Source organism: Somniosus microcephalus, unplaced genomic scaffold (genome assembly GCF_052327205.1).
Source record: "Somniosus microcephalus isolate GS21.2 unplaced genomic scaffold, FLI_Smic_1.0 unresolved_chr7, whole genome shotgun sequence".
Lineage (NCBI taxonomy): Eukaryota > Metazoa > Chordata > Chondrichthyes > Squaliformes > Somniosidae > Somniosus > Somniosus microcephalus.
Window position 1 is genome coordinate 11468030 of NW_028225185.1, and position 23082 is coordinate 11491111.

The 23082-nt window shown below is 57.3% G+C and overlaps 2 protein-coding genes across 2 annotated transcripts in view; both read right to left on the minus strand.

Annotated features, from left to right (window-relative positions):
- Nucleotides 1–201: 201 nt before the first annotated feature.
- Nucleotides 202–20621, minus strand: mindy1 (MINDY lysine 48 deubiquitinase 1). The gene is made up of 9 exons (XM_085978642.1): nt 18653–20621; nt 17053–17110; nt 15874–15938; nt 14141–14299; nt 12633–12735; nt 10985–11127; nt 8580–8762; nt 7284–7430; nt 202–3859 (listed from the first exon to the last, which is right to left on the minus strand). The coding sequence occupies exons 1-9, from the start codon at nt 19217–19219 to the stop codon at nt 3758–3760; spliced, it is 1527 nt and encodes a 508-aa protein (XP_085834768.1). The 5' UTR covers nt 19220–20621; the 3' UTR covers nt 202–3757.
- The window catches only part of LOC147086534 (unconventional myosin-Ie-like), a 72231-nt gene continuing 68705 nt past the window's right edge, over nt 19557–23082 (minus strand). The window contains exon 12 of the mRNA XM_085978267.1: nt 19557–19655. Within this exon, the coding sequence (XP_085834393.1) occupies nt 19557–19655 (99 nt within the window). The remainder of the gene's footprint in view (nt 19656–23082) is intronic.

Sequence of the window (23082 nt, forward strand, 5' to 3'; positions counted from 1 at the left end):
GTCCTCCGACAGTTTCAGGGTCCGTCTGTTAGCGGAGGAGTGAGAACAATGTCTGACACGCGTCAACTTTCGCTCGCACTAACACGCTGATCCTCACCCGCCACACGGGAGGTCGGGGGGCAGGGGAGGGTCAGTGACCGCCATCCAGCCCTGAAGGAACACGGGCCGCCCCCCTCCCCGCCCGAAATAAGAGGCACCAGATTTCTGTGTCTGTATTTTATTGCAGATATTATATTTACACTTCATTTCCCAAACCAAAAATCAGAAGATATTTAGGCAAACGTAAAGTAACAATTGCACGGTTTGAAAGGACAATTCTAGTTACACAACCCGTTCATTATTGACAGCCCGGGGGAGGGGGCGAGAGAGGTTCAGGGCGAGAGGCTCGGGGGTACGGGAGGCTCGGGGGTCGAGAGGTTCGAGGGACGGGAGGTTCGGGGGGCACGAGAGGCTCGGGAGAGGAGGGGCGAGAGGTTCGGGGGGTCGAGAGATTCGAGGGACGGGAGGTTCGGGGGGCACGAGAGGCTCGGGAGAGGAGGGGCTAGAGGTTCGGGGGGTCGGGAGGTTCGGGGGGGACGGGAGGCTCGGGGGGTCGAGAGATTCGAGGGACGGGAGGTTCGGGGGGCACGAGAGGCTCGGGAGAGGAGGGGCGAGAGGTTCGGGGGGTCGGGAGGGGCGAGAGGTTCGAGGGACGGGAGGTTCGGAGGTTTGGGGGATCGAGAGGGGCGAGAGATTCGAGGGACGAGAGGTTCGGGGGGACGAGAGGCTCGGGGGTCGAAAGGTTCAGGGGGTGGGGTGGAGGGGTTTAACGAGGATTCTTGCTTTGGTACAACATCTGGAAACATGGCCCGTGAGCTACATTCTGCGGGCCTAGAACGCGGTCACTGCCAACCCAGCTTTAGATTCTGAACTAAAGACACAACTCTCTCTGTGTCTCTCTCTGTCTCTATACACTCAGCAGCTCGGGCTGCCTCTGCGGGGAGAGAGCGTTGACGTCTCCGCTCGAGGCCGTGCTCTGGTCAACTCTGTGTTTCTCGCTCTCTCTCTCTGCGCACAGACGCTCCCTGACCTGCTGAGTGTATCCAGCATTCTCTGGGGTAACAAAGAGAGCAATCATTCACCGTCAAGAAGCATTAAGGGGTGATTGAATCGCAGGCGTTTAAGCTTATTAAAGGATTCGAGCGAGAGAAACTATTTCCTCTGGTGGTGGGGGGTCCAGAACAAGGGGGGGGGCGTCGGCTTAAAATTAGAGCCCGGCCATTCAGGGGTGATGTCGGGAAGCACTTCTTCACACAAAGGGGGGTGGAAATCTGGAACTCTCTCCCCCCAAACAGGTGTTGAGGTTGGGGGGCCAAGTGATAATGTCAAAACGGAGATCGCTAGATTTTTGTTGGGTCAGAGTATTAAGGAATAGAGAACCACGGCGGGTAGATGGAGTTAAGATCGTGATCAGACGGAACAGGCTCGAGGGGCAGAATGGCCTCCTCCTGTTCCTGTGGCCATCACAACTCCTCCTCTCTCGCGCGCTACTTGCGTTCAATTAATATCCCTTCTGGCCTGGGGTAGAGGTGCTTCCTTCACTAAGGGCCGTTTGGCCTCAGTAGGTCGGGACAGCAAGCCTGGGGGGGGCGGGAGGGGGTCACTGGGTAGGGAACTGCACGCCCCCCCCCCCCCCGCTCCGGCCTTCTTGGCTGATTTTCCACTCTCCTCATAGAGGTGGGGGGAGGAAGGAGAGCCACGGAAGCCCCGTGTGCTCCAATGGCTAATTTATCCGGCAGGGATGTTTTGCCCCCTCGTGGGGAAATCTAGAACTCGGGGGCACAGTTCCAGAATAAAGGGTCGCCCTTTTAGAACTGAGATGAGGAGGAATTTCTTCTCGGAGGGTCGTGAATCTGTGGAATTCTCTGCCCCAGGGAGCCGTGGAGGCTGGGTCATTAAATACATTTAAGGTGGAGATTTTTACAAGATAAGGGAGTGAAGGGTTAGGGGGAGCGGGCGGGGAAGTGGCTTTGAGCCCAAGATCAGCCACGATCTTAGTGAATGGCAGAGCAGGCTCGAGGGCCCTATTCCTGCTCCTATTTCTTAAGCCCCTGTGCAAGTATGGCTTCCTCCTTCTCTCTGTCACCTCCTCCAGCCCCACAAACCACCCCGAGAGCTCTGCGCTCCTCCAATTCTGCCCTCTTGAGCAGCCCCTGATTATAATCGCTCCACCGTTGGTGGCCGTGCCTTCAGCTGCCTGGGCCCTAAGCTCTGGAATTTCCTGCCGAAACCCCTCTCTCCTCCTTTAAGACGCTCCTTAAAACTGACCAGGAGGGGGTCACAGTCTCAGAATAAGGGGTCGGCCATTTAGGACTGAGATGAGGAGGAATTTCTTCACTCAGAGGGCGGTGAATCTTTGGAATTCTCTGCCCCAGAGGGCTGTGGATGCTCAGTCGTTGAGTATATTCAAGGCTGAGATCGATAGATTATTGAATATTAAGGGACTCGAGGGATACGGGTATCAGGCGGGAAAGTGGAGTTGAGGTCGATGATCGGCCATGATCTTATTGAATGGCGGAGCGGGCTCGAGGGGCCGTATGGCCGACTCCTGCTCCTAATTCTTATGTAGGCCCAAGCGGGCAGTGAAGGCGGGAGATTCCCCTTCCCCGAGGGGCATTCAGTGAAATCCGGTTGGGGTTCTCCAAGACAGAAGTTCTGTGGTGGGTCAAGTTTCTCCTGGGGGCGGGGGGAGGGGGGAGGTGGGTGAATTTTCCAACAGGCCGCAGGCGGGATTTGAACTCTGACCTCGGGCCTCCTACCAGAACCAGCCCGCTGAGCTCGGGCTACCGTCGCCCATTCCTGCCCCGGTGTCCGCGCCCCGGTTTAACGATCTTTACATCGTCGTCCCGGTACAATCGCTAAAACGCACGGGGCGGAGGCCGGGGATCCAAACAGACGGAAAGAAAACGGTCGCGGCCTCACGGGGACAAGACACGCGCTGGGCGGGCGGGGAAAGAGGGTTGGGGGGGAGGGGGATCCTCTCCAAAAAAAACCCCACAAAACCGTTGCCTCGTCGCGCTCCGTTCGTTGTTCCGCTCCTCATCCTCCCTCCGAATAATCAGGCTGCAGTTTCCACATGGATTTTTATCGATAAGCTTAAATCGCTGGGGGGAGGGTGGAATACGGTGAGGCCTTGCCTCAGGTCGCCAGGACAACCCTCCAGGATTGTCCCTGGCGTCTCCCGGAATTGACGCTTAATTTCCAGGATAAAAGCAGCAGAAATAAAAAAAATTGCATAGCCGTTAAAATTTAAAAAAAAATTCTCGAGCAATTATTTATTTATCTATTTTTAAAATGGCCGTCGGGACAGAGTGGTCGGGAACTGGCCAATCAGGTAAGGGAGAGTCTCTTGGCTTTCTGAGTGGCCGTGGACCCGTGAGGACGGACGTGCCGGACGGCCAATTGCTGGGGGGGGGGGGGGGGGAGTAAAAGTGGGGGACGGTCCAATTAGTGGTGGGGGGGAGGCAACAAATCCGCCAGAAATACACCCATACTAAGTTGGCGACCGCAGCAGGACCCACGGTAAAAGCTCCTTCATGAACTCTCCGGGAGGGGGCAGGGGGTTTGTAGTGTTTCCGAGACTCCTCGCTTCGAAAGCGTCTTGTAAACGGAGGAGGGGGTGCAGGCGGGCGGGTCGACGTCAAGAGACTCTGCTGCAGAAACAAGATGGCGGGCGGGTCGACGTCAAGAGACTCTGCTGCAGAAAGAAGATGGCGGCTCACAGGATGGCGCACTCTTTGCCGCTCCGCTCTTCCCGCTGCGGCCGGCGCTCTCCCGCCGCCTGGCGTCCGGCGCCTGCTGGTTGGCGTGCTGGCGGTACCTGTTGTCACACAGTAGGGGGGGGGGGGGGGGGTGAGAAAGGAGAGAGGAAAAAAAAGCGGAGAGGCTGAGTTACGTTTTTTAAGTCACGTTTTTCCTTTCCGTTGCATGAAGACCGTCGCGACACGTGGGTTATAGATGCCCCGTCTGCCTGAGGGCGGCGCTGAGGCACACTGAACGGGAGGATCCCAGGTCTGTGCTTGCGTCAAGTTATAGAATCACAATAGCGGGGGGAGGGGGGCCATTCGGCCCATCGTGCCTGTGCCGGCTCTTTGAAAGAGCTCTCCAATTACAGGAAACTTTGGTTTATCCGGAGGTTGTATGGCTGGAAACTTTGCACTAACGGCAGAAATCAGCCGCCGTTTTGGTTAGTTTTTTTTTCTCCTAGCATTCTTTTAACAGGCAGGCTCTGGAAAGCGTCTTTGTAGCTCAGCAACAGCTTCAGAGACGCTTCAAGGTACGGGCCGAGTGTTTATGAGCTGTTGCTGAGCAACAGTGTTTGTTGTCAACTTCAACGCTGACGGTGCCGGATATCAGAACTTTTCCTGTAGTCCCATTCTCCCTCCCTGCTCTTTCCTCACAGCCCTGCAAATTTCTCCTTTTCAAGAATTCATCCAATTCTCTTTTGAAAGTTACTAATGAATCTGCTTCCACCGCCTTTTCAGGCAGCGCATTCCAGATCACAACAACTCGCTGCGTAAATAATAGTCTCCTCATCTCCCCCCTCTGGTTCTTTTGCCAATTATCTTAAATCTGTGTCCTCTGGTTACCGACCCTCCTGCCACTGGAATCCGTATTTACTCCATCAAAACCCCTCCGTGATTTTGAACGCCTCGATTAAATCTCCCCTTAACCTTCTCAGCTCCAAGGAGAACAACCCCAGCTTCTCCAGTCTCTCCGCATCAATGAAGTCCCTCAATCCCTGGTTGATGGCATCCAGGAGGGAGATGGAGGGGCCTCTGTGAGCGGGCTGGGGTGATAAGAGACGCCCCAGCCTGGGTTTTCCGTGCGGGTGGGTCTCGAGGGAGAGCAGAACCAAGCAGACGCTCGCCGTGTAGCGCAGGACATCCATGGGTGCCAAGCTTCCCCCTGATAGTAGCTGCTCTCCGAGGGGGTAGCGGGATAATAAAGCCATTAGGAAAAAAAAGCTAACCAGGCACTGGGGTTCAGTTCTAGAGGGACTGAAATGAAAAGCGGAGAAGTTACGTTAAACTAGTATCGAACCTTGGTTAGACCGCACTTGGAGCACTGTGCACAGTTCTGGTCTTCACATTACAAAAAGGATATTTTTTTTTTAATTGGTGTTTATGGGATGTGGGCGTCGCTGGCAAGCCCAGCATTTATTGCCCATCCCTAGTCGCCCCTTGAGAAGGTGGTGGTGAGCCGCCTTCTTGAACCGCTGCAGTCCCGTGTGGTGAAGGTGCTCCCACAGTGCTGTTAGGGAGGGAGTTCCAGGATTTTGACCCAGCGACGATGAAGGAACGGCCGATATATTTCCAAGTCGGGATGGTGTGTGACTCGGAGGGGAACTTGGAGGTGGTGGTGTTCCCACGCGCCTGCTGCCCTTGTCCTTCTAGGTGGAAGAGGTGGCGGGTTTGGGAGGTGCTGCCGAAGAAGCCTTGGCGAGTTGCTGCAGTGCATCTTGTAGATGGTCCACACTGCAGCCACGGTGCGCCGGTGGTGGAGGGAGTGAATGTTTAAGGTGGTGGATGGGGTGCCGATCAAGCGGGCTGCTTTGTCCTGGATGGTGTCGAGCTTCTTGAGTGTTGTTGGAGCTGCACTCATCCAGGCAAGTGGAGAGTATTCCATCACACTCCTGACTTGTGCCTTGTAGATGGTGGAAAGGCTTTGGGGAGTCAGGAGGTGAGACACTCGCCGCAGAATACCCAGCCTCTGACCTGCTCTTGTTGCCACAGAGGTGCCGGAGAAGGTGCAAAAAAGATCGACAAGGATGATACCAGAACTGAGAGGTTATAACGATCAGGAAAGACTGAACCGGCTGGGGCTCTTTTCTCTAGAAGAGAGAAGGTTGAGGGGTGACCTGATGGAGGTCTTTAAGATTATGAAAGGGTTCGATAGGGTAGACGTAGAGAAGATGTTTCCACTCGTGGGGGAGACCAGAACTAGGGGCCGTCAATATAAGAGAGTCACTAATAAATCCAATCAGGAATTCAGGAGAAACTTCTTTACCCAGAGAGTGGTGAGAATGTGGAACTCGCTGCCACAGGGAGTGGTTGAGGCGAATAGTATCGATGCATTTAAGGGGAATCATAGAGTCATACAGCACAGAAAGAGGCCCTTCGGCCCGTCGTGTCCGCGCCGGCCATCAAGCCCTGTCTATTCTAATCCCATTTTCCAGCACTTGGTCCGTAGCCTTGTATGCTATGGCGTTTCAAGTGCTCATCTAAATGCTTCTTGAATGTTGTGAGGGTTCCTGCCTCTACCACCCTTTCAGGCAGTGAGTTCCAGATTCCAACCACCCTCTGGGTGAAAAGGTTTTTCCTCAAATCCCCTCTAAACCTCCTGCCCCTTACCCTGAAACTATGCCCCCTGGTTATTGACCCCTCTACTAAAGGGGAAAAGTTCCTTTCTATCTACCCTATCTATGCCCCTCATCATTTTGTACACCTCAATCAGGTCCCCCCTCAGCCTTCTCTGCTCTAAGGAAAACAACCCCAGCCTGTCCAGTCTCTCTTCATAGCTGAAGCGCTCCAGCCCAGGTAACATCCTGGTGAATCTCCTCTGCACCCTCTCCAATGCAATCGCATCCTTCCTATAGTGTGGCGACCAGAACTGCACACAATATTCCAGCTGTGGCCTAACTAGCGTTTTGTACAGCTCCATCATAACCTCCCTGCTCTTATATTCTGTGCCTCGGCTAATGAAGGCAAGTATCCCAAATGTCTTTTGAACCACCTTATCTACCTGTCCCGCTGCCTTCAGGGATCTATCTACATAGGGAAGCTGGATAAACACAGGAGGGAGAAGGGAATACAGGAAACTTTCGATTTACCAGCACCTAAATAACCGGAAATCTCGGTTAACCGGCAAAATTCAGGGGTAGGTTTTACTTCATATTGTATTTGCCTTCCTCCATCTGTTGCTGTGCAAGGGTGTGGCTGCAGCTGTTGCTAAGCTACAGAGATGCTTGAAACTAGTGGCCATTGTTCTACAGTACAGGGTTTGTTGCTTTATACGGAGCTGTCAGCTCTCCCTATCTTTTACTATAGCGTTCAGTTATCCGGAATTTTTGATGAGCCGGCACCACGTCGGTCCCGTCCGCGCCGGGTAAAAAAAGTTTCCTGTAGAAGGGTGCGCTGATGGGGTGAGATGAAGAGGTAGCGGGAGGAGGCTGGTGTGGCGCACAGGCACCCGGCGCGGTTTCTGCGCTGTGAATACGCTGCGAGCGAAGTGCGGAGACTCACGGGCTGGGCTTCGTGCTCCTGCTGCTGGAGGTACTGCAGGGCGCGGCGGTCCTCCTCCTCTTGCAGTTGCTTGGCGAGCTCAAGGTCGCTGATGTCCCCCAGGCCCGGTTGTTGCTGCTGCTGCAGTGACAGGGCCACCATGTAATCCTACAGAGCAGAAGAGCGGGGCAATCAACAACCACCTTGGATTTATACAGCACCTCTGATGTGGTAAAACGTCCCAGGGCGCTACACCGGAGCGATTAGCAGACAAAATTCGACACCGAGCCACATCAGGAGATATCAGGACAGGTGACCAAAAGCTGGGTCAAAGAGGTGGGTTTTAAGGAGCCTCTTAAAGGAGGAGAGAGAGAGGCGGAGAGGTTTAGGGAGGGAATTCCAGAGCTCGGGGCCCGGGCGGCTGAAGGCACGGCCGCCAATGGTGGAGCGATGGAAATCGGGGGGATGCGCGAGAGGCCGGGATTGGAGGTGCGCTGAGATCGCGGAGGGTTGTGGGGTGGAGGAGGTTACAGAGATAGGGAGGGGGGGGCGAGAAGGGCACGGAGGGATTTGAAAACAAGGATGAGAATTTTAAAATCGAGGTGCTAACCTTTTGTCATCACCATAGGTATAGCTCATAAGGTCAGAAGACTTTGCATTTCTCCAGCGCCTTTCACCACCTCAGGACGTCCCAAAGCGCTTTACAGCCAATGAAGTACTTTTTTTGGAGTGTAGTCACTGTTGTAATGTGGGAAACGCGGCAGCCAATTTGCGCACAGCAAGCTCCCACAAACAGCAATGTGATAATGACCAGATCATCTGTTTTTAGTGATGTTGGTTGAGGGATAAATATTGGCCCCAGGACACCGGGGAGAACTCCCCCTGCTCTTCTTCCAATAGTGGCCGTGGGATCTTTTACATCCACCTGAGAGGGCAGACGGGGCCTCGGTTTAACGTCTCATCCGAAAGACGGCCCCTCCGACAGTGCGGCACTCCCTCAGTACTGCCCCCCCGACACTGCGGCGCTCCCTCAGTACTGCCCCTCTGACAGTGCGGCGCTCCCTCAGTACTGCACTGGGAATGTCGGCGTGGATTTTGTGCTCAAGTCTCTGGAGTGGGACTCGAACCCACAACCTTCTGACTCAGAGGCGAGAGAGAGAACAACCCAGTGAGCCACGGCTGAACTGAATCTCTCGGTGGCTGAGGCGATGAATATGGAAGCTTGTCGCGCAGCAGGGGGCGGAAATAATGAAGAGGGTCAAGGCTGCCTCCGTTGGGGGGGGGGGCGGTCAAATCATACTTGGCGTCTTCCCGTACCTGGTCTATCTGCTGGCGCGGGGGCTGGGCGGCGTTGTAGGCCGGTGGCCTGTTGGACGGATGGCTGAGGCAGAATTCGGAGTCGCAGAAGTTCCCGTCTCCCTCGACGTTGTGCAGGCTTTCCCAAACCGCCTTCTGCTCCGAGAGAAAGCCCTGGTCCGTCACCAGGAGGTACAGGTGGGCCTGTGGACAAGGAGAGAGACAAACCCGTCAAAGTCGCTTCAACGCTCAAAAAAATACCCCGTCCGACACACACACACACACCGCCCCGCCGCCCCCCACCTTCTCCCGATGTTGGAACCCAATCCCATCTCCTGCTCTACTCCACCCCTCCCCTCAGTCTCCCCGCTCTCCAATGCGGGTCTTTCAAACCGTGCCGACAACAAACCTCTACTTCTTGATTTACCGTCGGAGCAGCGAGTGTCTGATGGGCTCACGTTCCCAATTCTCCCGCGGCCAAGCTCGACCAGACCTCGAACACGGCCCCTCAATCACCCAACCCCCAGATCATTAACGTCGGAGTAACACGACTTAAATGGCTGGCTATTGGGGCTGGGGCGGGATAAATATTGGCCCCAGGACACCGGGGAGAACTCCCCCTGTACTTCTTCTAATAGCGGCTGTGGGATCTTTTACATCCACCTGAGAGCAGACGGGGGCCTTGGTTTAACGTCTCGTCCGAAAGATGGCCCCTCCGACAGTGCGGCGCTCCCTCAGCACTGCCCCTCCGACAGTGCGGTGCTCCCTCAGTACTGCCCCTCCGACAGTGCAGCACTCCCTCAGTACTGCCCCTCCGACAGTGCGGCGCTCCCTCAGTACCGCCCCTCCGACAGTGCGGCGCTCCCTCAGTACTGCCCCTCCGACAGTGCGGCGCTCCCTCAGTACTGCCCCTCCGACAGTGCGGCGCTCCCTCAGTACTGCCCCTCCGACAGTGCGGCTCTCCCTCAGTACTGCCCCTCCGACAGTGCGGCGCTCCCTCAGTACCGCCCCTCTGACAGTGCGGCGCTCCCTCAGTACCGCCCCTCCGACAGTGCGGCGCTCCCTCAGTACTGCCCCTCCGACAGTGTGGCGCTCCCTCAGTACTGCCCCTCCGACAGTGCGGCGCTCCCTCAGTACTGCCCCTCCGACAGTGCGGCGCTCCCTCAGTACCGCCCCTCCGGCAGTGCAGCACTCCCGCAGTACCGCCCCTCCGACAGTGCGGCGCTCCCTCAGCACTGCCCCTCCGACAGTGCGGTGCTCCCTCAGCACTGCCCCTCCGACAGTGCGGCGCTCCCTCAGTACTGCCCCTCCGACAGTGCGGTGCTCCCTCAGTACCGCCCCTCCGACAGTGCGGCGCTCCCTCAGTACTGCCCCTCCGACAGTGCGGCGCTCCCTCAGCACTGCCCCTCCGACAGTGCGGCGCTCCCTCAGTACCGCCCCTCTGACAGTGCGGCGCTCCCTCAGTACTGCCCCTCCGACAGTGCGGCGCTCCCTCAGTACCGCCCCTCCGGCAGTGCAGCACTCCCTCAGTACCGCCCCCTCCGACAGTGCGGCGCTCCCTCAGCACTGCCCCTCCGACAGTGCGGTGCTCCCTCAGCACTGCCCCTCCGACAGTGCGGCGCTCCCTCAGTACTGCCCCTCCGACAGTGCGGTGCTCCCTCAGTACCGCCCCTCCGACAGTGCGGCGCTCCCTCAGTACTGCCCCTCCGACAGTGCGGCGCTCCCTCAGCACTGCCCCTCCGACAGTGCGGTGCTCCCTCAGTACCGCCCCTCCGACAGTGCGGCGCTCCCTCAGCACCGCCCCTCCGACAGTGCGGCGCTCCCTCAGTACCGCCCCTCCGACAGTGCGGCGCTCCCTCAGTACTGCCCCTCCGACAGTGCGGCGCTCCCTCAGTACCGCCCCTCTGACAGTGCGGCGCTCCCTCAGTACTGCCCCTCCGACAGTGCGGCGCTCCCTCAGTACTGCCCCTCCGACAGTGCGGTGCTCCCTCAGTACCGCCCCTCTGACAGTGCGGCGCTCCCTCAGTACTGCCCCTCCGACAGTGCGGCGCTCCCTCAGTACTGCCCCTCCGACAGTGCGGCGCTCCCTCAGTACCGCCCCTCCGACAGTGCGGCGCTCCCTCAGTACTGCCCCTCCGACAGTGCGGCGCTCCCTCAGTACTGCCCCTCCGACAGTGCGGCGCTCCCTCAGTACCGCCCCTCTGACAGTGCGGCGCTCCCTCAGTACTGCCCCTCCGACAGTGCGGCGCTCCCTCAGCACTGGCATTAGTGTCGGGCTGGATATAAAGAACAACGATGGTCACAGTGCAGTGGATTCGCTCAGGGGCTTGGGTTTAAACGGAAGCGAGAGGGGACAAGCAGCTCCCGTACTACAGATACTGTGGGACAGATGCGAGTGTTTTTGTGCAGCCCAGCGCTGTCTATACCTTGTGTTTAATCATTGTGCTGAAATGATTGTTTCGGAAGAAGACACAGAGCTCCCCTTCCTTAGCCGCGGCAGTGAGCTCGCAGAGGCCGTGATACGTCAGCTGTGTGGCGGTGGCGTCCAGGAACTGCTCCGCTACGAGACCTGCGCGAGAGCATAAACAAGCGTTGAACTTTTTCTCTCTCCTCGTCCTCCTCCGCCAATTCCCCCCCCCCCCGCCGATACTTCGCTGGGGTGTAGTTGCACTGCCGGCTGGCCTCGCAAACTTTCGCCCGTGATACAAGATGAGGGGGGAATCCTGGTGGGCTATTCGACTGCAGGCGACATCGCGTTCAACTATTGAGATATTTGGCTGTGGGTGCCATCGCACCCAATCGCGTCGGGATATTCAACTACGGGTGGCACCGCTTGCTATCTTAACCAGACATTCAACTACAGGTGGCATCACATCCAGTCGCAACCAGACATTCAACTACGGCCGGCATCGCCTCCAGGCTCAATCGGACATTCGACTACAGGAGGCTTCGCATCGAGTCACAACTGGACATTCAACTACGGGTGGCATCGCCTGCAGGCTCAAACGGACATTCAACTACAGGAGGCATCGCATCCAGTCTCACAACCAGACATTCAACTATGAGAGGCATCGCATCCAGTATCAACCGGACATTGAACTATGGGAGGCAATGCATCTAGTCTAAGCCAGACATTCAACTACGGGAGGCATCGCCTTCAGTCTCAATCAGACATTCAACTACAGGAGGCATCGCATCTAATCTCAAAAGGATGTTGAACTACTGGTGGCACATCTCTGGGTTCAACCAGACATTCAACTACGGGTACCATCGCATGCAGTTACAACACGACATTCAACTACGGGTGGCATCGCCTTCAGTCTCAACCGGACATTGAACTACGAGAGACATCGCCTTCGGTCTCAACCGGACATTCAACTACGGGTACCATCACATCCAGTTACAACACAATATTCAACTATGGGTGGCATCGCCTTCAGTCTCAACCGGACATTGAACTACGACAGGCATCGCCTTCGGTCTCAACCGGACATTCAACTACGGGAGGCATCGCCTTTGGTCTCAACCGAACATTCAACTAGGGGAGGCATCGCCTTTGGTCTCAACTGGACATTCGGCTATGGGAGGCATCGCCTTCGGTCTCAACTGGACATTCAGCTATGGGAGGCATCGCCTTCGGTCTCAACTGGACACTCAGCTATGGCAGTCATCCCATCAAATCTCAACTGAACATTCAACTACGGGAGGCATCGCCTTCAGTCTCAACCGGACATTCAACTGCGGGGGGGGGGGGGGGGCATCGCCGCTGATCCTGATCCCACCCGGTATCCGCACACGTGCAGCAGGGCGGTCGCTGGAAGGTGACCAGGAGCAGACGCCCGGGGCTGATCTCACCGCGCAGGACCGCCACGGCCCAAGACAGCGGCGGCAGCTCACCTCCTCAAGCGGGGGGGAGGGGGGGCAAGCTAGGCGACGGGTAATAAACAGCTGACTCAAAGCCAGCGACGACCACATCCCGAGAACGACTCAAAGGCAGACATGACACACACACACAGAAAGAGAGAGTGACCTGCCCCCAATAACCCCTAAGGCACGCGTGACTGGCCACCTTACCTTCGCTGACCAGCGCGCTGTCCGTGGAGTGCTTGGAGGAGATGATCTTCTCCACCAGCTGGTTGTAGCTGCTTCTCCCGACGGCCTGCATCACCTCGCGGCTCTGCGGGGAAGAGGAGAGAGTGAGAGAAATGGTCTCCACAAGTCTGGTGGTCACGTGGGAAACGCTGGGCGACTTCCCATCTAGTTCACCTCGCCTTCTACCAGCCGGAGAGTCGCGTGATACGGCGAGAATGGGGGCTCCTGACCAATCCGAGCAATCGATCTCGGTCAAGTACTCCGCAACAGAACCGCAGAACGATAGAACACAGGAGGAGGCCGTTCGGCCCATCAGGCCGGCCCTGGTTCTTTGGCCAATTATCTTATATCTGTTAAATTAAGTCTAAAGACACCTGCTCCTCTCGAGCACGCTACACGTCAAGTCTCAAATGACTCGCACGCCGTGTCCCGAAATGTAAGAACTCTAAACCGGCCTTTGAGTCAATCAACACCAACTCTCCCGAGGGAGGCTGCTCCGTACATTGACCCCCACCCCCCTCGCTCACTCAAATATTGTTCCCACAGATTCGCTTGGGATCTTTTACGTCCACCCGAGAGGGCAGACGGGGCCTCGGTTTAACGTCTCATCCGAAAGGCAGCACCTCCGACAGTGCAGCGCTCCCTCAGTACCGCACCTCCGACAGAGCGGCCCTCCCTCAGTACCGCCCCTCCGACAGTGCGGCGCTCCCTCAGTACTGCCCCTCCGACAGTGCGGCACTCCCTCAGTACTGCCCCTCCAACAGTGCGGCGCTCCCTCAGTACTGCCCCTCCGACAGTGCGGCGCTCCCTCAGTACCGCCCCTCCAACAGTGCGGCGCTCCCTCAGTACCGCCCCTCCGACAGTGCGGCCCTCCCTCAGTACTGCCCCTCCGACAGTGCGGCGCTCCCTCAGTACCGCCCCTCCGACAGTGCGGCCCTCCCTCAGTACTGCCCCTCCGACAGTGCGGCGCTCCCTCAGTACCGCCCCTCCGACAGTGCGGCCCTCCCTCAGTACTGCCCCTCCGACAGTGTGGCGCTCCCTCAGTACCGCCCCTCCGACAGTGCGGCCCTCCCTCAGTACTGCCCCTCCGACAGTGCGGCGCTCCCTCAGTACTGCCCCTCTGACAGTGCGGCGCTCCCTCAGTACTGCCCCTCCGACAGTGCGGCGCTCCCTCAGTACTGCCCCTCCGACAGTGCGGCCCTCCCTCAGTACCGCCCCTCCGACAGTGCGGCGCTCCCTCAGTACCGCCCCTCCGACAGTGCGGCGCTCCCTCAGTACCGCCCCTCCGACAGTGCGGCCCTCCCTCAGTACCGCCCCTCCGACAGTGCGGCGCTCCCTCAGTACCGCCCCTCCGACAGTGCGGCGCTCCCTCAGTACTGCCCCTCCGACAGTGCGGCGCTCCCTCAGTACTGCCCCTCCGACAGTGCGGCCCTCCCTCAGTACTGCCCCTGCATAGCAGACAGGTGCTGCCCCCCCTCCCACTCTCTCACCTGGGGGTCGACAAGCCAACCATGATAAAGGGGAACATCCAAAAGGTCAAAGACGATACATTCCGGGGTGTACTCAAAGTCTCCGACGCCTGTAAACCGAACATTCACATCCAGGCCAGTCGAGAGCTTGGGGAGAACAGCCATGGCATCATTCATATTCTGCGGGGGGGGGGGGGGGGGGGGGAGAGAGAGAGAGAGAGAAAGAGAGAGATTAGGGTCCTGGATGAGGAGCGACGCTGAAACCACCGCTCGCTACTTCACACAGAAACATAGAAGATAGGAGCAGGAATAGGCCATTCGGCCCCTCGAGCCTGTTCCGCCATTTAATGAGATCATGGCTGATCATCCAAATTCAGTACCCTGTCCCTGCTTTCTCCCCATATCCCTTGATCCCTTTAGCCTTAAGAAATATATCTAACTCCTTCTTGAATATATTTAATGAATGAATTGGCCTCAACTGCCTTTTGTGGCAGAGAATTCCACAGGTTCACCACTCTCTGGGTGAAGAAATTCCTCCTCATCTCAGTCCTAAATGGCTTACCCCCTTATCCTTAGACCCAGTGTCGGTAACTGGTTATCCCCAAGTGCTCCGACAACCCACAGCTGACCAGGCATGGAGTCCTGTGCCTTCCATCGCCGAGAGAGAGAGAGAGATGAGGTGGGGAAATGGCGCGACTGCAGGCCGGTGCATGAGGAGTCGTCCTGGATAATGGCGACCACGAAGGGACCCGCTCCCGTCCCGTATGGCGACAACCCAGTCTACCCGGACCACACCTGATGCTTTAGTCTGGGGAGGAGGGTGCAGAGAAACTCCAGGATGATTTGGACAGGTTGGGTGATTGGGAAGAAGCATGGCAGATGCAGTACAACGTGGATAAATGCGAGGTTATCCACTTTGGTGTCACAAACCGGAAGGCAGATTATTATCTGAACGGCAATAGATTGGGAGAAGCAACGAGACCTGGGTGTCCTTGTGCACCAGTCGCTGAAGGTAAGCATGCAGGTGCAGCAGGCGGTTAAAGAAGGCAAATGGTATGTTGGCCTTCGTAGCGGGAGGGTTCGAGTACAGGAACAAGGATGTCTTGCTGCAGTTGTACAGGGCCTTGGTGAGACCACACCTTGAGTATTGTGTGCAGTTTTGGTCGCCTTATCTGAGGAAGGATGTTCTTGCCATGGAGAGAGTGCAGCGAAGATTCACCAGGCTGATACCTGGGATGGCAGGAATGACATATGAGGAGAGATTGGGTCGATTGGGCTTATACTCGCTGGAGTTTAGAAGAATGAGAGGGGATCTCATTGAAACTTATAAAATTCTAACAGGACTGGACAAACTAGATGCAGGAAGGATGTTCCCGATGGCGGGGGAGTCCAGAACCAGGGGTCACAGTCTAAGGATAAGGGGTAAGCCATTAGGACAGAGATGAGGAATTTCTTCACCCAGAGAGTGGTGAACCTGTGGAATTCTCTACCACAGAAGGCAGTTGAGGCCAATTCATTAAATATATTCAAAAAGGAGTTAGATATATTTCTTAAGGCTAAAGGGATCAAGGGATATGGGGAGAAGGCAGGGACAGGGTACTGAATTTGGACGATCAGCCATGATCGCATTGAATGGTGGAGCAGGCTCGAGGGGCCGAATGGCCGACTCCTGCTCCTATCTTCTATGTTTCTATGAATGAGTGAGTGAGAAGGTTGGGGGGGGGGGGCGGGGAAACAGGGAGTTGGACCAATACCTGCTCGAAGTTCAGCTGCAGCCCCTCCGAGTTCTCCTTCGGTTTAGTGGACAGTACGCAGTCACCTAGAACGCAAACACAATGGGAATGAAAGGGTCGCCAAGTTCACCCCCAATCGCAGCCGCTAACACAGAGACCGGGGTAGTGGGGTGGGGGGGGGGAGGAGGAGAAATTCTCATCGCGCCTGATCAGGTTGCTTAGAAACCTCTCAATAGCGACTCACATACACACACACACAATCAGTTGAGATTTTGCAGGCAAGCGCGGTACACACAGCAAGATCCCGCAGGCAGCAATGACCCAGTTAATGTGTATTTTTTTTTTACCAAGTGGTGTTGGTTGAGGGATATTGGCCCCGGGACACCGGGGAGAACTCCACCCCCCCCCACCGCTCTTCTTCCAATAGTGGCCGCAGGATCTTTTACGTCAACCCGTTTAGCGCAGTGGGACATCTCAATTTAAGGAAGGGCTGTATAAAAGAGAGTATAGCCACAACATCTTGCAGTTATACAGCTGCCTTTAACACAGCAAAACTTCCCAGGTTCACTGGAGCGATTATCAGACAAAACTTCACACCGAGCCAGGCGAGGAGAGAGTAGGACGGGACGGAAGCGGGTCCCTTCGTGGTCGCCATTATCCAGGACACCTCCTGATACACCGGCCTGCAGTCACGCCATCTCCCCACCTCATCTCTCTCTCTCTCGGGGATGGGAGGCCCAGGAATCCATGCCTTGGTCATAGAGGTCGGTTTTAAGGAGCCTCTTAAAGGAGGAGAGGCGGAGATGTTTAGGGAGGGAATTCAAGAGCTCGGGGCCCCAGGCGGCTGAAGGCACAGCCGCCAATGGTGGAGCGATGGAAATCAGGGGGATGCGCGAGAGGGGCCAGAATTGGAGGAACGCAGAGATCTCGGAGGGTCGTCAGGGGGTTATAGAGATAGGGAGGGAGGTGAGGGCTGTGGAAGGATTTGAACACCAGGATGGAGAATTTTAAAAATCGAGGTGTTGCCGGACTGGGAGCCAAATGTAGGTCAGCGAGCACAGAGGGTGATGGGCGAACGGGACTTGCAGCGAGTTGGGACACGGGGCGAGCAGAGTTGGGGAACGAGCTGAGGTTTTGGGGAGGGTGGGAGGCCGAGCCAGGGGAGCGGTGGGACGGTCCTGACTGAGCATCAGTACTCACCGAGCAGAGTCATCAACTGTTCGACCGATATCACCTCAGTCTTCGGTGGCAGCTTCACCTGTCAGGAGGAAGAGACATCCCAGAATATTCTTCAATAACGGGGAAACAATCATTTTGCTTTATCTTTTTAAAAAAAGATTAGATTCGCTGTAAAGTCGACACAGCCTCAACAACAAATATATTTATACCGCGCCTTGAACGTCGTAAGACTTCTCGAGGCGCTTCACAGGAGCGATTATCAAATAAAATTCGACACCGAGCCACATGAGGAGATATTAGGACAGGTGATCAAAAGCTTGGTCACAGAGGTCGGTTTTAAGGAGCGTCTTAAAGGAGAGAGAGGCGGAGAGGTTTAGGGAGGGAATTTCAGAGCTCAGGACCCAGGCGGCTTTGACAGTGCGGCGCTCCCTCAGTACCGCACCTCCGACAGTGCGGCGCTCCCTCGGTACCGCCCCTCTGACAGTGCGGCGCTCCCTCAGTACTGCCCCTCTGACAGTGCGGCGCTCCGCGCTCCCTCAGTACCGCCCCTCCGACAGTGCGGCGCTCCCTCAGTACTGCCCCTCCGACAGTGCGGCGCTCCCTCAGTACCGCCCCTCCGACAGTGCGGCGCTCCCTCAGTACCGCCCCTCCGACAGTGCGGCGCTCCCTCAGTACTGCCCCTCCGACAGTGCGGCGCTCCCTCAGTACCGCCCCTCCGACAGTGCGGCGCTCCCTCAGTACCGCCCCTCTGACAGTGCGGCGCTCCCTCAGTACCGCCCCTCCGACAGTGCGGCGCTCCCTCAGTACCGCCCCTCCGACAGTGCGGCGCTCCCTCAGTACCGCCCCTCCGACAGGGCGGCGCTCCCTCAGTACCGCCCCTCCGACAGTGCGGCGCTCCCTCAGTACTGCCCCTCCGACAGTGCGGCGCTCCCTCAGTACTGCCCCTCCGACAGTTCGGCGCTCCCTCAGTACTGCCCCTCCGACAGTGCGGCGCTCCCTCAGTACTGCCCCTCCGACAGTGCGGCGCTCCCTCAGTACTGCCCCTCCGACAGTGCGGCGCTCCCTCAGTACTGCCCCTCCGACAGTGCGGCGCTCCCTCAGTACTGCCCCTCTGACAGTGCGGCGCTCCCTCAGTACCGCCCCTCCGACAGTGCGGCGCTCCCTCAGTACCGCCCCTCCGACAGGGCGGCGCTCCCTCAGTACCGCCCCTCCGACAGTGCGGCGCTCCCTCAGTACTGCCCCTCCGACAGTGCGGCGCTCCCTCAGTACTGCCCCTCCGACAGTTCGGCGCTCCCTCAGTACTGCCCCTCCGACAGTTCGGCGCTCCCTCAGTACCGCCCCTCCGACAGGGCGGCGCTCCCTCAGTACCGCCCCTCCGACAGTGCGGCGCTCCCTCAGTACTGCCCCTCCGACAGTGCGGCGCTCCCTCAGTACTGCCCCTCCGACAGTTCGGCGCTCCCTCAGTACTGCCCCTCCGACAGTGCGGCGCTCCCTCAGTACTGCCCCTCCGACAGTGCGGCGCTCCCTCAGTACCGCCCCTCCGACAGTGCGGCGCTCACTCAGTACTGCCCCTTCTTTCAAACCCTCCCCCCGAACCGCGGCGCACCCCGTTCAAACCCACCTTCCATCTGAGAAACAAGATGTTCATGATCGCTATCAGGGGGCAGGGTCCGTTCTCGCTCTGCGTGATCAGCGGCGTCCTCTCCCCTTTCCAGCTGATCCACTTCACGTAGTAAAAGGTGTCGCCGGGGTCGCTCTGCTCGGCGCCGGGATGCGGCCCACCGGGGCCCGCTGTCGAGGGGCCGGCCAGCTGGCCAGACTGCCCGCCCCCCGCCGCCTCGGATCCCCTCCCCGCCTCCTGTGAGCCCGGCGAGGGGCGCAGGCTGGCCGGATCGCCCTCGGGCTCGGCAGAGTCCTGCCTGCTGGTCGACGGCTCACCGCCCTCAGCCCCCGACCACTGGCTGGGGTCGGACATCGAGGCGGCTTCGGACCCCTTTGTCGACTGGCTCTCGGAGGTCTCCGAGCGGGCGTCTCTCTGGCGGAGATCTTCGGAAGGGTCCTCCTGATCTCCCACGGGCGGTCCGGTGGTGACAGACACTGGTTTCGGCGTGGTTGGCAGACCAGATAGGTTGTCTACATTTTTGTCCAAATCAATATTATCGCCCTGTTGTAAACGGCCAGCTTCCATGACAGAAGTCACCTTGCCTGTTCTGATCTCAACCAGCCTAGGCGCCAAGGAACCCTCCCGATTGTCCTCGTAATCTCGGCTGTCTCTTAGTGTTTCGATGCGTTGGCCTCGATCCCCCTCTTCCCTTCTTTAACCGTCAACCTCACTTGGCCACGGTCCTAAGATTTTTAACGGCCTGTATTTGTGTCCTTGACCTGGACGCCCCCCACCGCCCCGGAAGGGTCGATTCCTCAGCGCGAAAATGAGTTAATTCTCTCTCCCGGCAAACGTGCCAAAATCTTGTTGCGCTGCTCCAACAAAAAGCCGCTCCGCAAAAAAAAAAGGTTGGATGTTTCGATCAAGCGTGCGTGGCAATCCGGGGCATCGAAAAATAATCAGCCCTCCTCTCCCACTCGGGGCGGACAGCTTCCTTTCTCTCGCTTGGGACAGCCTCGAGCTTCCACCAAAGCCGCCGTTAAAATCGGAAACTCGCCGATGGCCCGCAAGGGTCCCGATACGGTTCGTCCTGCCCGACGAACCCTCTCCCTTCTCGCCGCTGACAATTCAAATCTCCTGGAAGCTCCACCTACCTCTTCAACTCGATCGTGTCCACCTTTACCCCACCCCGCCGTCCCGCCCCGCCCGCCGTGATCGCTCCCCCAGGAAGCCCAGCGACACGGCGCTCCGTCTCGTTGGCGCTAGATTCAAGGCTCTCGGCAAAAGCGTTCACGGGCGATGGTTCCCCTCGCGGTATCTGGAGCACGGTGCTCTTAAAGTTGCAGGTAGTTTGTCTTCTCTTATTATCTCTCCTTCCTTCTTCGAGGTCTTCCTTTGCCTCCCCTTCCTCCCTCGCTCTAGTTCCTTCCTTCCTCGCTCTCGTCCTCTCGCTCCTTCCTTGCTATCGTTCTCTCTCTCCTCCCTCGCTATTGTCCTCTCTCTCTCCCCTTCCTTTCTCTCTCTCCTTCCTTGATGTTGTCCTCCGTTCTCCTAGCTTTCCCTCTCGTGCTTTCCTTCCCCCTGGACCCGGGTTCCCAGTGGGCAAAAACCTCGGAGCAACTTCTAGCGTATCTCCTCACACCCCTGCACCCCCTCCCCAACACCAGGGGGAAAAAAACAACAATAGACTTAGATGTGTTGAGGGGAGTTATTGTCCCTCTGTGAGTGTATTTAATACCTGGGGAAGAGGTGGTGGGGCAGTTTGTTTGGATGTATCTCATGGACAAGCTCTCTGAGAGACCTGTTTGGCCTCATTCTTCTGGTAGCCACCCCTTTGGACTTATTTATCTCTTCCCAGCTGGCATCTCCAGCTCTCCCTTGTAACCTCTTCCTCTTTCTCTCTCTCTCTCTCCCCACCCACGATGTTATTTCCCTGTAACTTCCACCTGCTGACGTCACCACTACCACCCACCCTCACCCTCCCCCTCCCTCCCCTCCCCCCCTCCTGCCAGGTAGACCTGCTCAATAAAAAAAATTGGCTAAAATTGGGAAATGTCCCCGCAGTCCCATGCACACTCGGTGAAAATGCCGGATCCTGAGGAAACTCTATGTTTTTCCGCCTCGCAAAGCCTCCAAAATTAGAGTTTGAGAAGTGGCTGTCAAACCGGAAATGAAAGCCCCGACCAGACAAGGAGCCGCGGCTCTCGCAAGCTTTCCCCTCCTCCGCCTTCTCCCGCCCTTGCGGTCTCAGCGCCCTCTGCAGGTCTAGAGGACTTCACTGCAGCTCAATGTCCTCTGAGCATCTCCTGGGGTTGGGATCCCTCAATGTCCTCTGACCATCTCCCTGGGGTTAGGCTCCTCAATGTCCTCTGACCATCTCCCTGGGGTTGGGATCCCTCAATGTCCTCTGACCATCTCCCTGGGGTTAGGCTCCTCAATGTCCTCTGACCATCTCCCTGGGGTTGGGATCCTCGATGTCCTCTGACCATCTCCCCGGGGTTGGGATCCTCAACGTCCTCTGACCATCTCCCTGGGGTTAGGCTCCTCAATGTCCTCTGACCATCTGCTTGGGGTTGGGATCCTCAATGTCCTCTGACCATCTCCCTGGGGTTGGGATCCTCAATGTCCTCTGACCATCTCCCTGGGGTTAGGCTCCTCAATGTCCTCTGACCATCTCCCTGAGGTTGGGATCCTCAATGTCCTCTGACCATCTCCCTGGGGTTAGGCTCCTCAATGTCCTCTGACCATCTCCCTGGGGTTGGGATCCTCAATGTCCTCTGACCATCTCCCTGGGGTTGGGATCCTCAATGTCCTCTGACCATCTCCCTGAGGTTAAGCTCCTCAATGTCCTCTGACCATCTCCCTGAGGTTAGGCTCCTCAATGTCCTCTGACCATCTCCCATGGGGTTGAGATCCTCAATGTCCTCTGACCATCTCCCATGGGGTTGAGATCCTCAATGTCCTCTGGCCATCTCCCTGAGGTTGGGATCCTCAATGTCCTCTGACCATCTCCCTGAGGTTGGGATCCTCAATGTCCTCTGACCATCTCCCTGAGGTTAAGCTCCTCAATGTCCTCTGACCATCTCCATGGGGTTAGGCCCCTCAATGTCCTCTGACCATCTCCCTGGGGTTGAGATCCTCAATGTCCTCTGACCATCTCCCTGGGGTTGGGATCCTCAATGTCCTCTGACCATCTCCCATGGGGTTAGGCTCCTCAATGTCCTCTGACCATCTCCCTGGGGTTGGGCCCCTCAATGTCCTCTGACCATCTCCCTGGGGTTGGGATCCCTCAATGTCCTCTGACCATCTCCATGGGGTTGGGATCCTCAATGTCCTGTGACCATCTCCCTGGGGTTGGGATCCTCAATGTCCTCTGACCATCTCCCTGGGGTTAGGCTCCTCAATGTCCTCTGACCATCTGCCTGGGGTTGGGATCCTCAATGTCCTCTGACCATCTCCCTGGGTTGGGATCCTCAATGTCCTCTGACCATCTCCCTGAGGTTGGGATCCTCAATGTCCTCTGACCATCTCCCTGGGGTTGGGATCCTCAATGTCCTCTGACCATCTCCCTGAGGTTAAGCTCCTCAATGTCCTCTGACCATCTCCCTGGGGTTAAGCTCCTCAATGTCCTGTGACCATCTCCCTGAGGTTGGGCTCCTCAATGTCCTCTGACCATCTCCCTGGGGTTGGATCCTCAATGTCCTCTGACCATCTCCCTGGGGTTGGGATCCTCAATGTCCTCTGACCATCTCCCTGAGGTTGGGCCCCTCAATGTCCTCTGACCATCTCCCTGAGGTTAGGCTCCTCAATGTCCTCTGACCATCTCCCTGGGGTTGGGCCCCTCAATGTCCTCTGACCATCTCCCTGAGGTTGGGCCCCTCAATGTCCTCTGACCATCTCCCTGAGGTTAGGCTCCTCAATGTCCTCTGACCATCTCCTGGGTTAGGCTCCTCAATGTCCTCTGACCATCTCCCTGGGGTTGGGCCCCTCAATGTCCTCTGACCATCTCCCTGGGGTTAGGCTCCTCAATGTCCTCTGACCATCTCCCTGGGGTTGGGATCCTCAATGTCCTCTGACCATCTCCCTGAGGTTGGGATCCTCAATGTCCTCTGACCATCTCCCTGGGGTTGGGATCCTCAATGTCCTGTGACCATCTCCCTGGGGTTGGGATCCTCAATGTCCTCTGACCATCTCCCTGGGGTTAGGCTCCTCAATGTCCGCTGACCATCTCCCTGGGGTTGGGGTCTTCAATGTCCTCTGACCATCTCCCCTGGGGTTGGGATCCTTAATGTCCTCTGACCATCTCCCTGGGGTTGGGATCCCTCAATGTCCTCTGACCATCTCCCTGGGGTTGGGATCCTCAATGTCCTCTGACCATCTCCCTGAGGTTGGGATCCTCAATGTCCTCTAACCATCTCCCTGGGGTTGGGCTCCTCAATGTCCTCTGA

What these genes read in the sequence shown, in the direction of transcription:
- mindy1 (XM_085978642.1), bottom strand. Translation starts at nt 19,219, where the DNA reads ATGGAAGCTGGCCGTTTACAACAGGGCGATAATATTGATTTGGACAAA. An exon ending in ACAGTTGATGACTCTGCTCG is followed by an intron (nt 15,939 to 17,052) that starts GTGAGTACTGAT and finishes TTTGCGTTCTAG; the next exon opens with GTGACTGCGTACTGTCCACT. An exon ending in AGGAGCACGAAGCCCAGCCC is followed by an intron (nt 3,860 to 7,283) that starts GTGAGTCTCCGC and finishes GTGTGACAACAG; the next exon opens with GTACCGCCAGCACGCCAACC.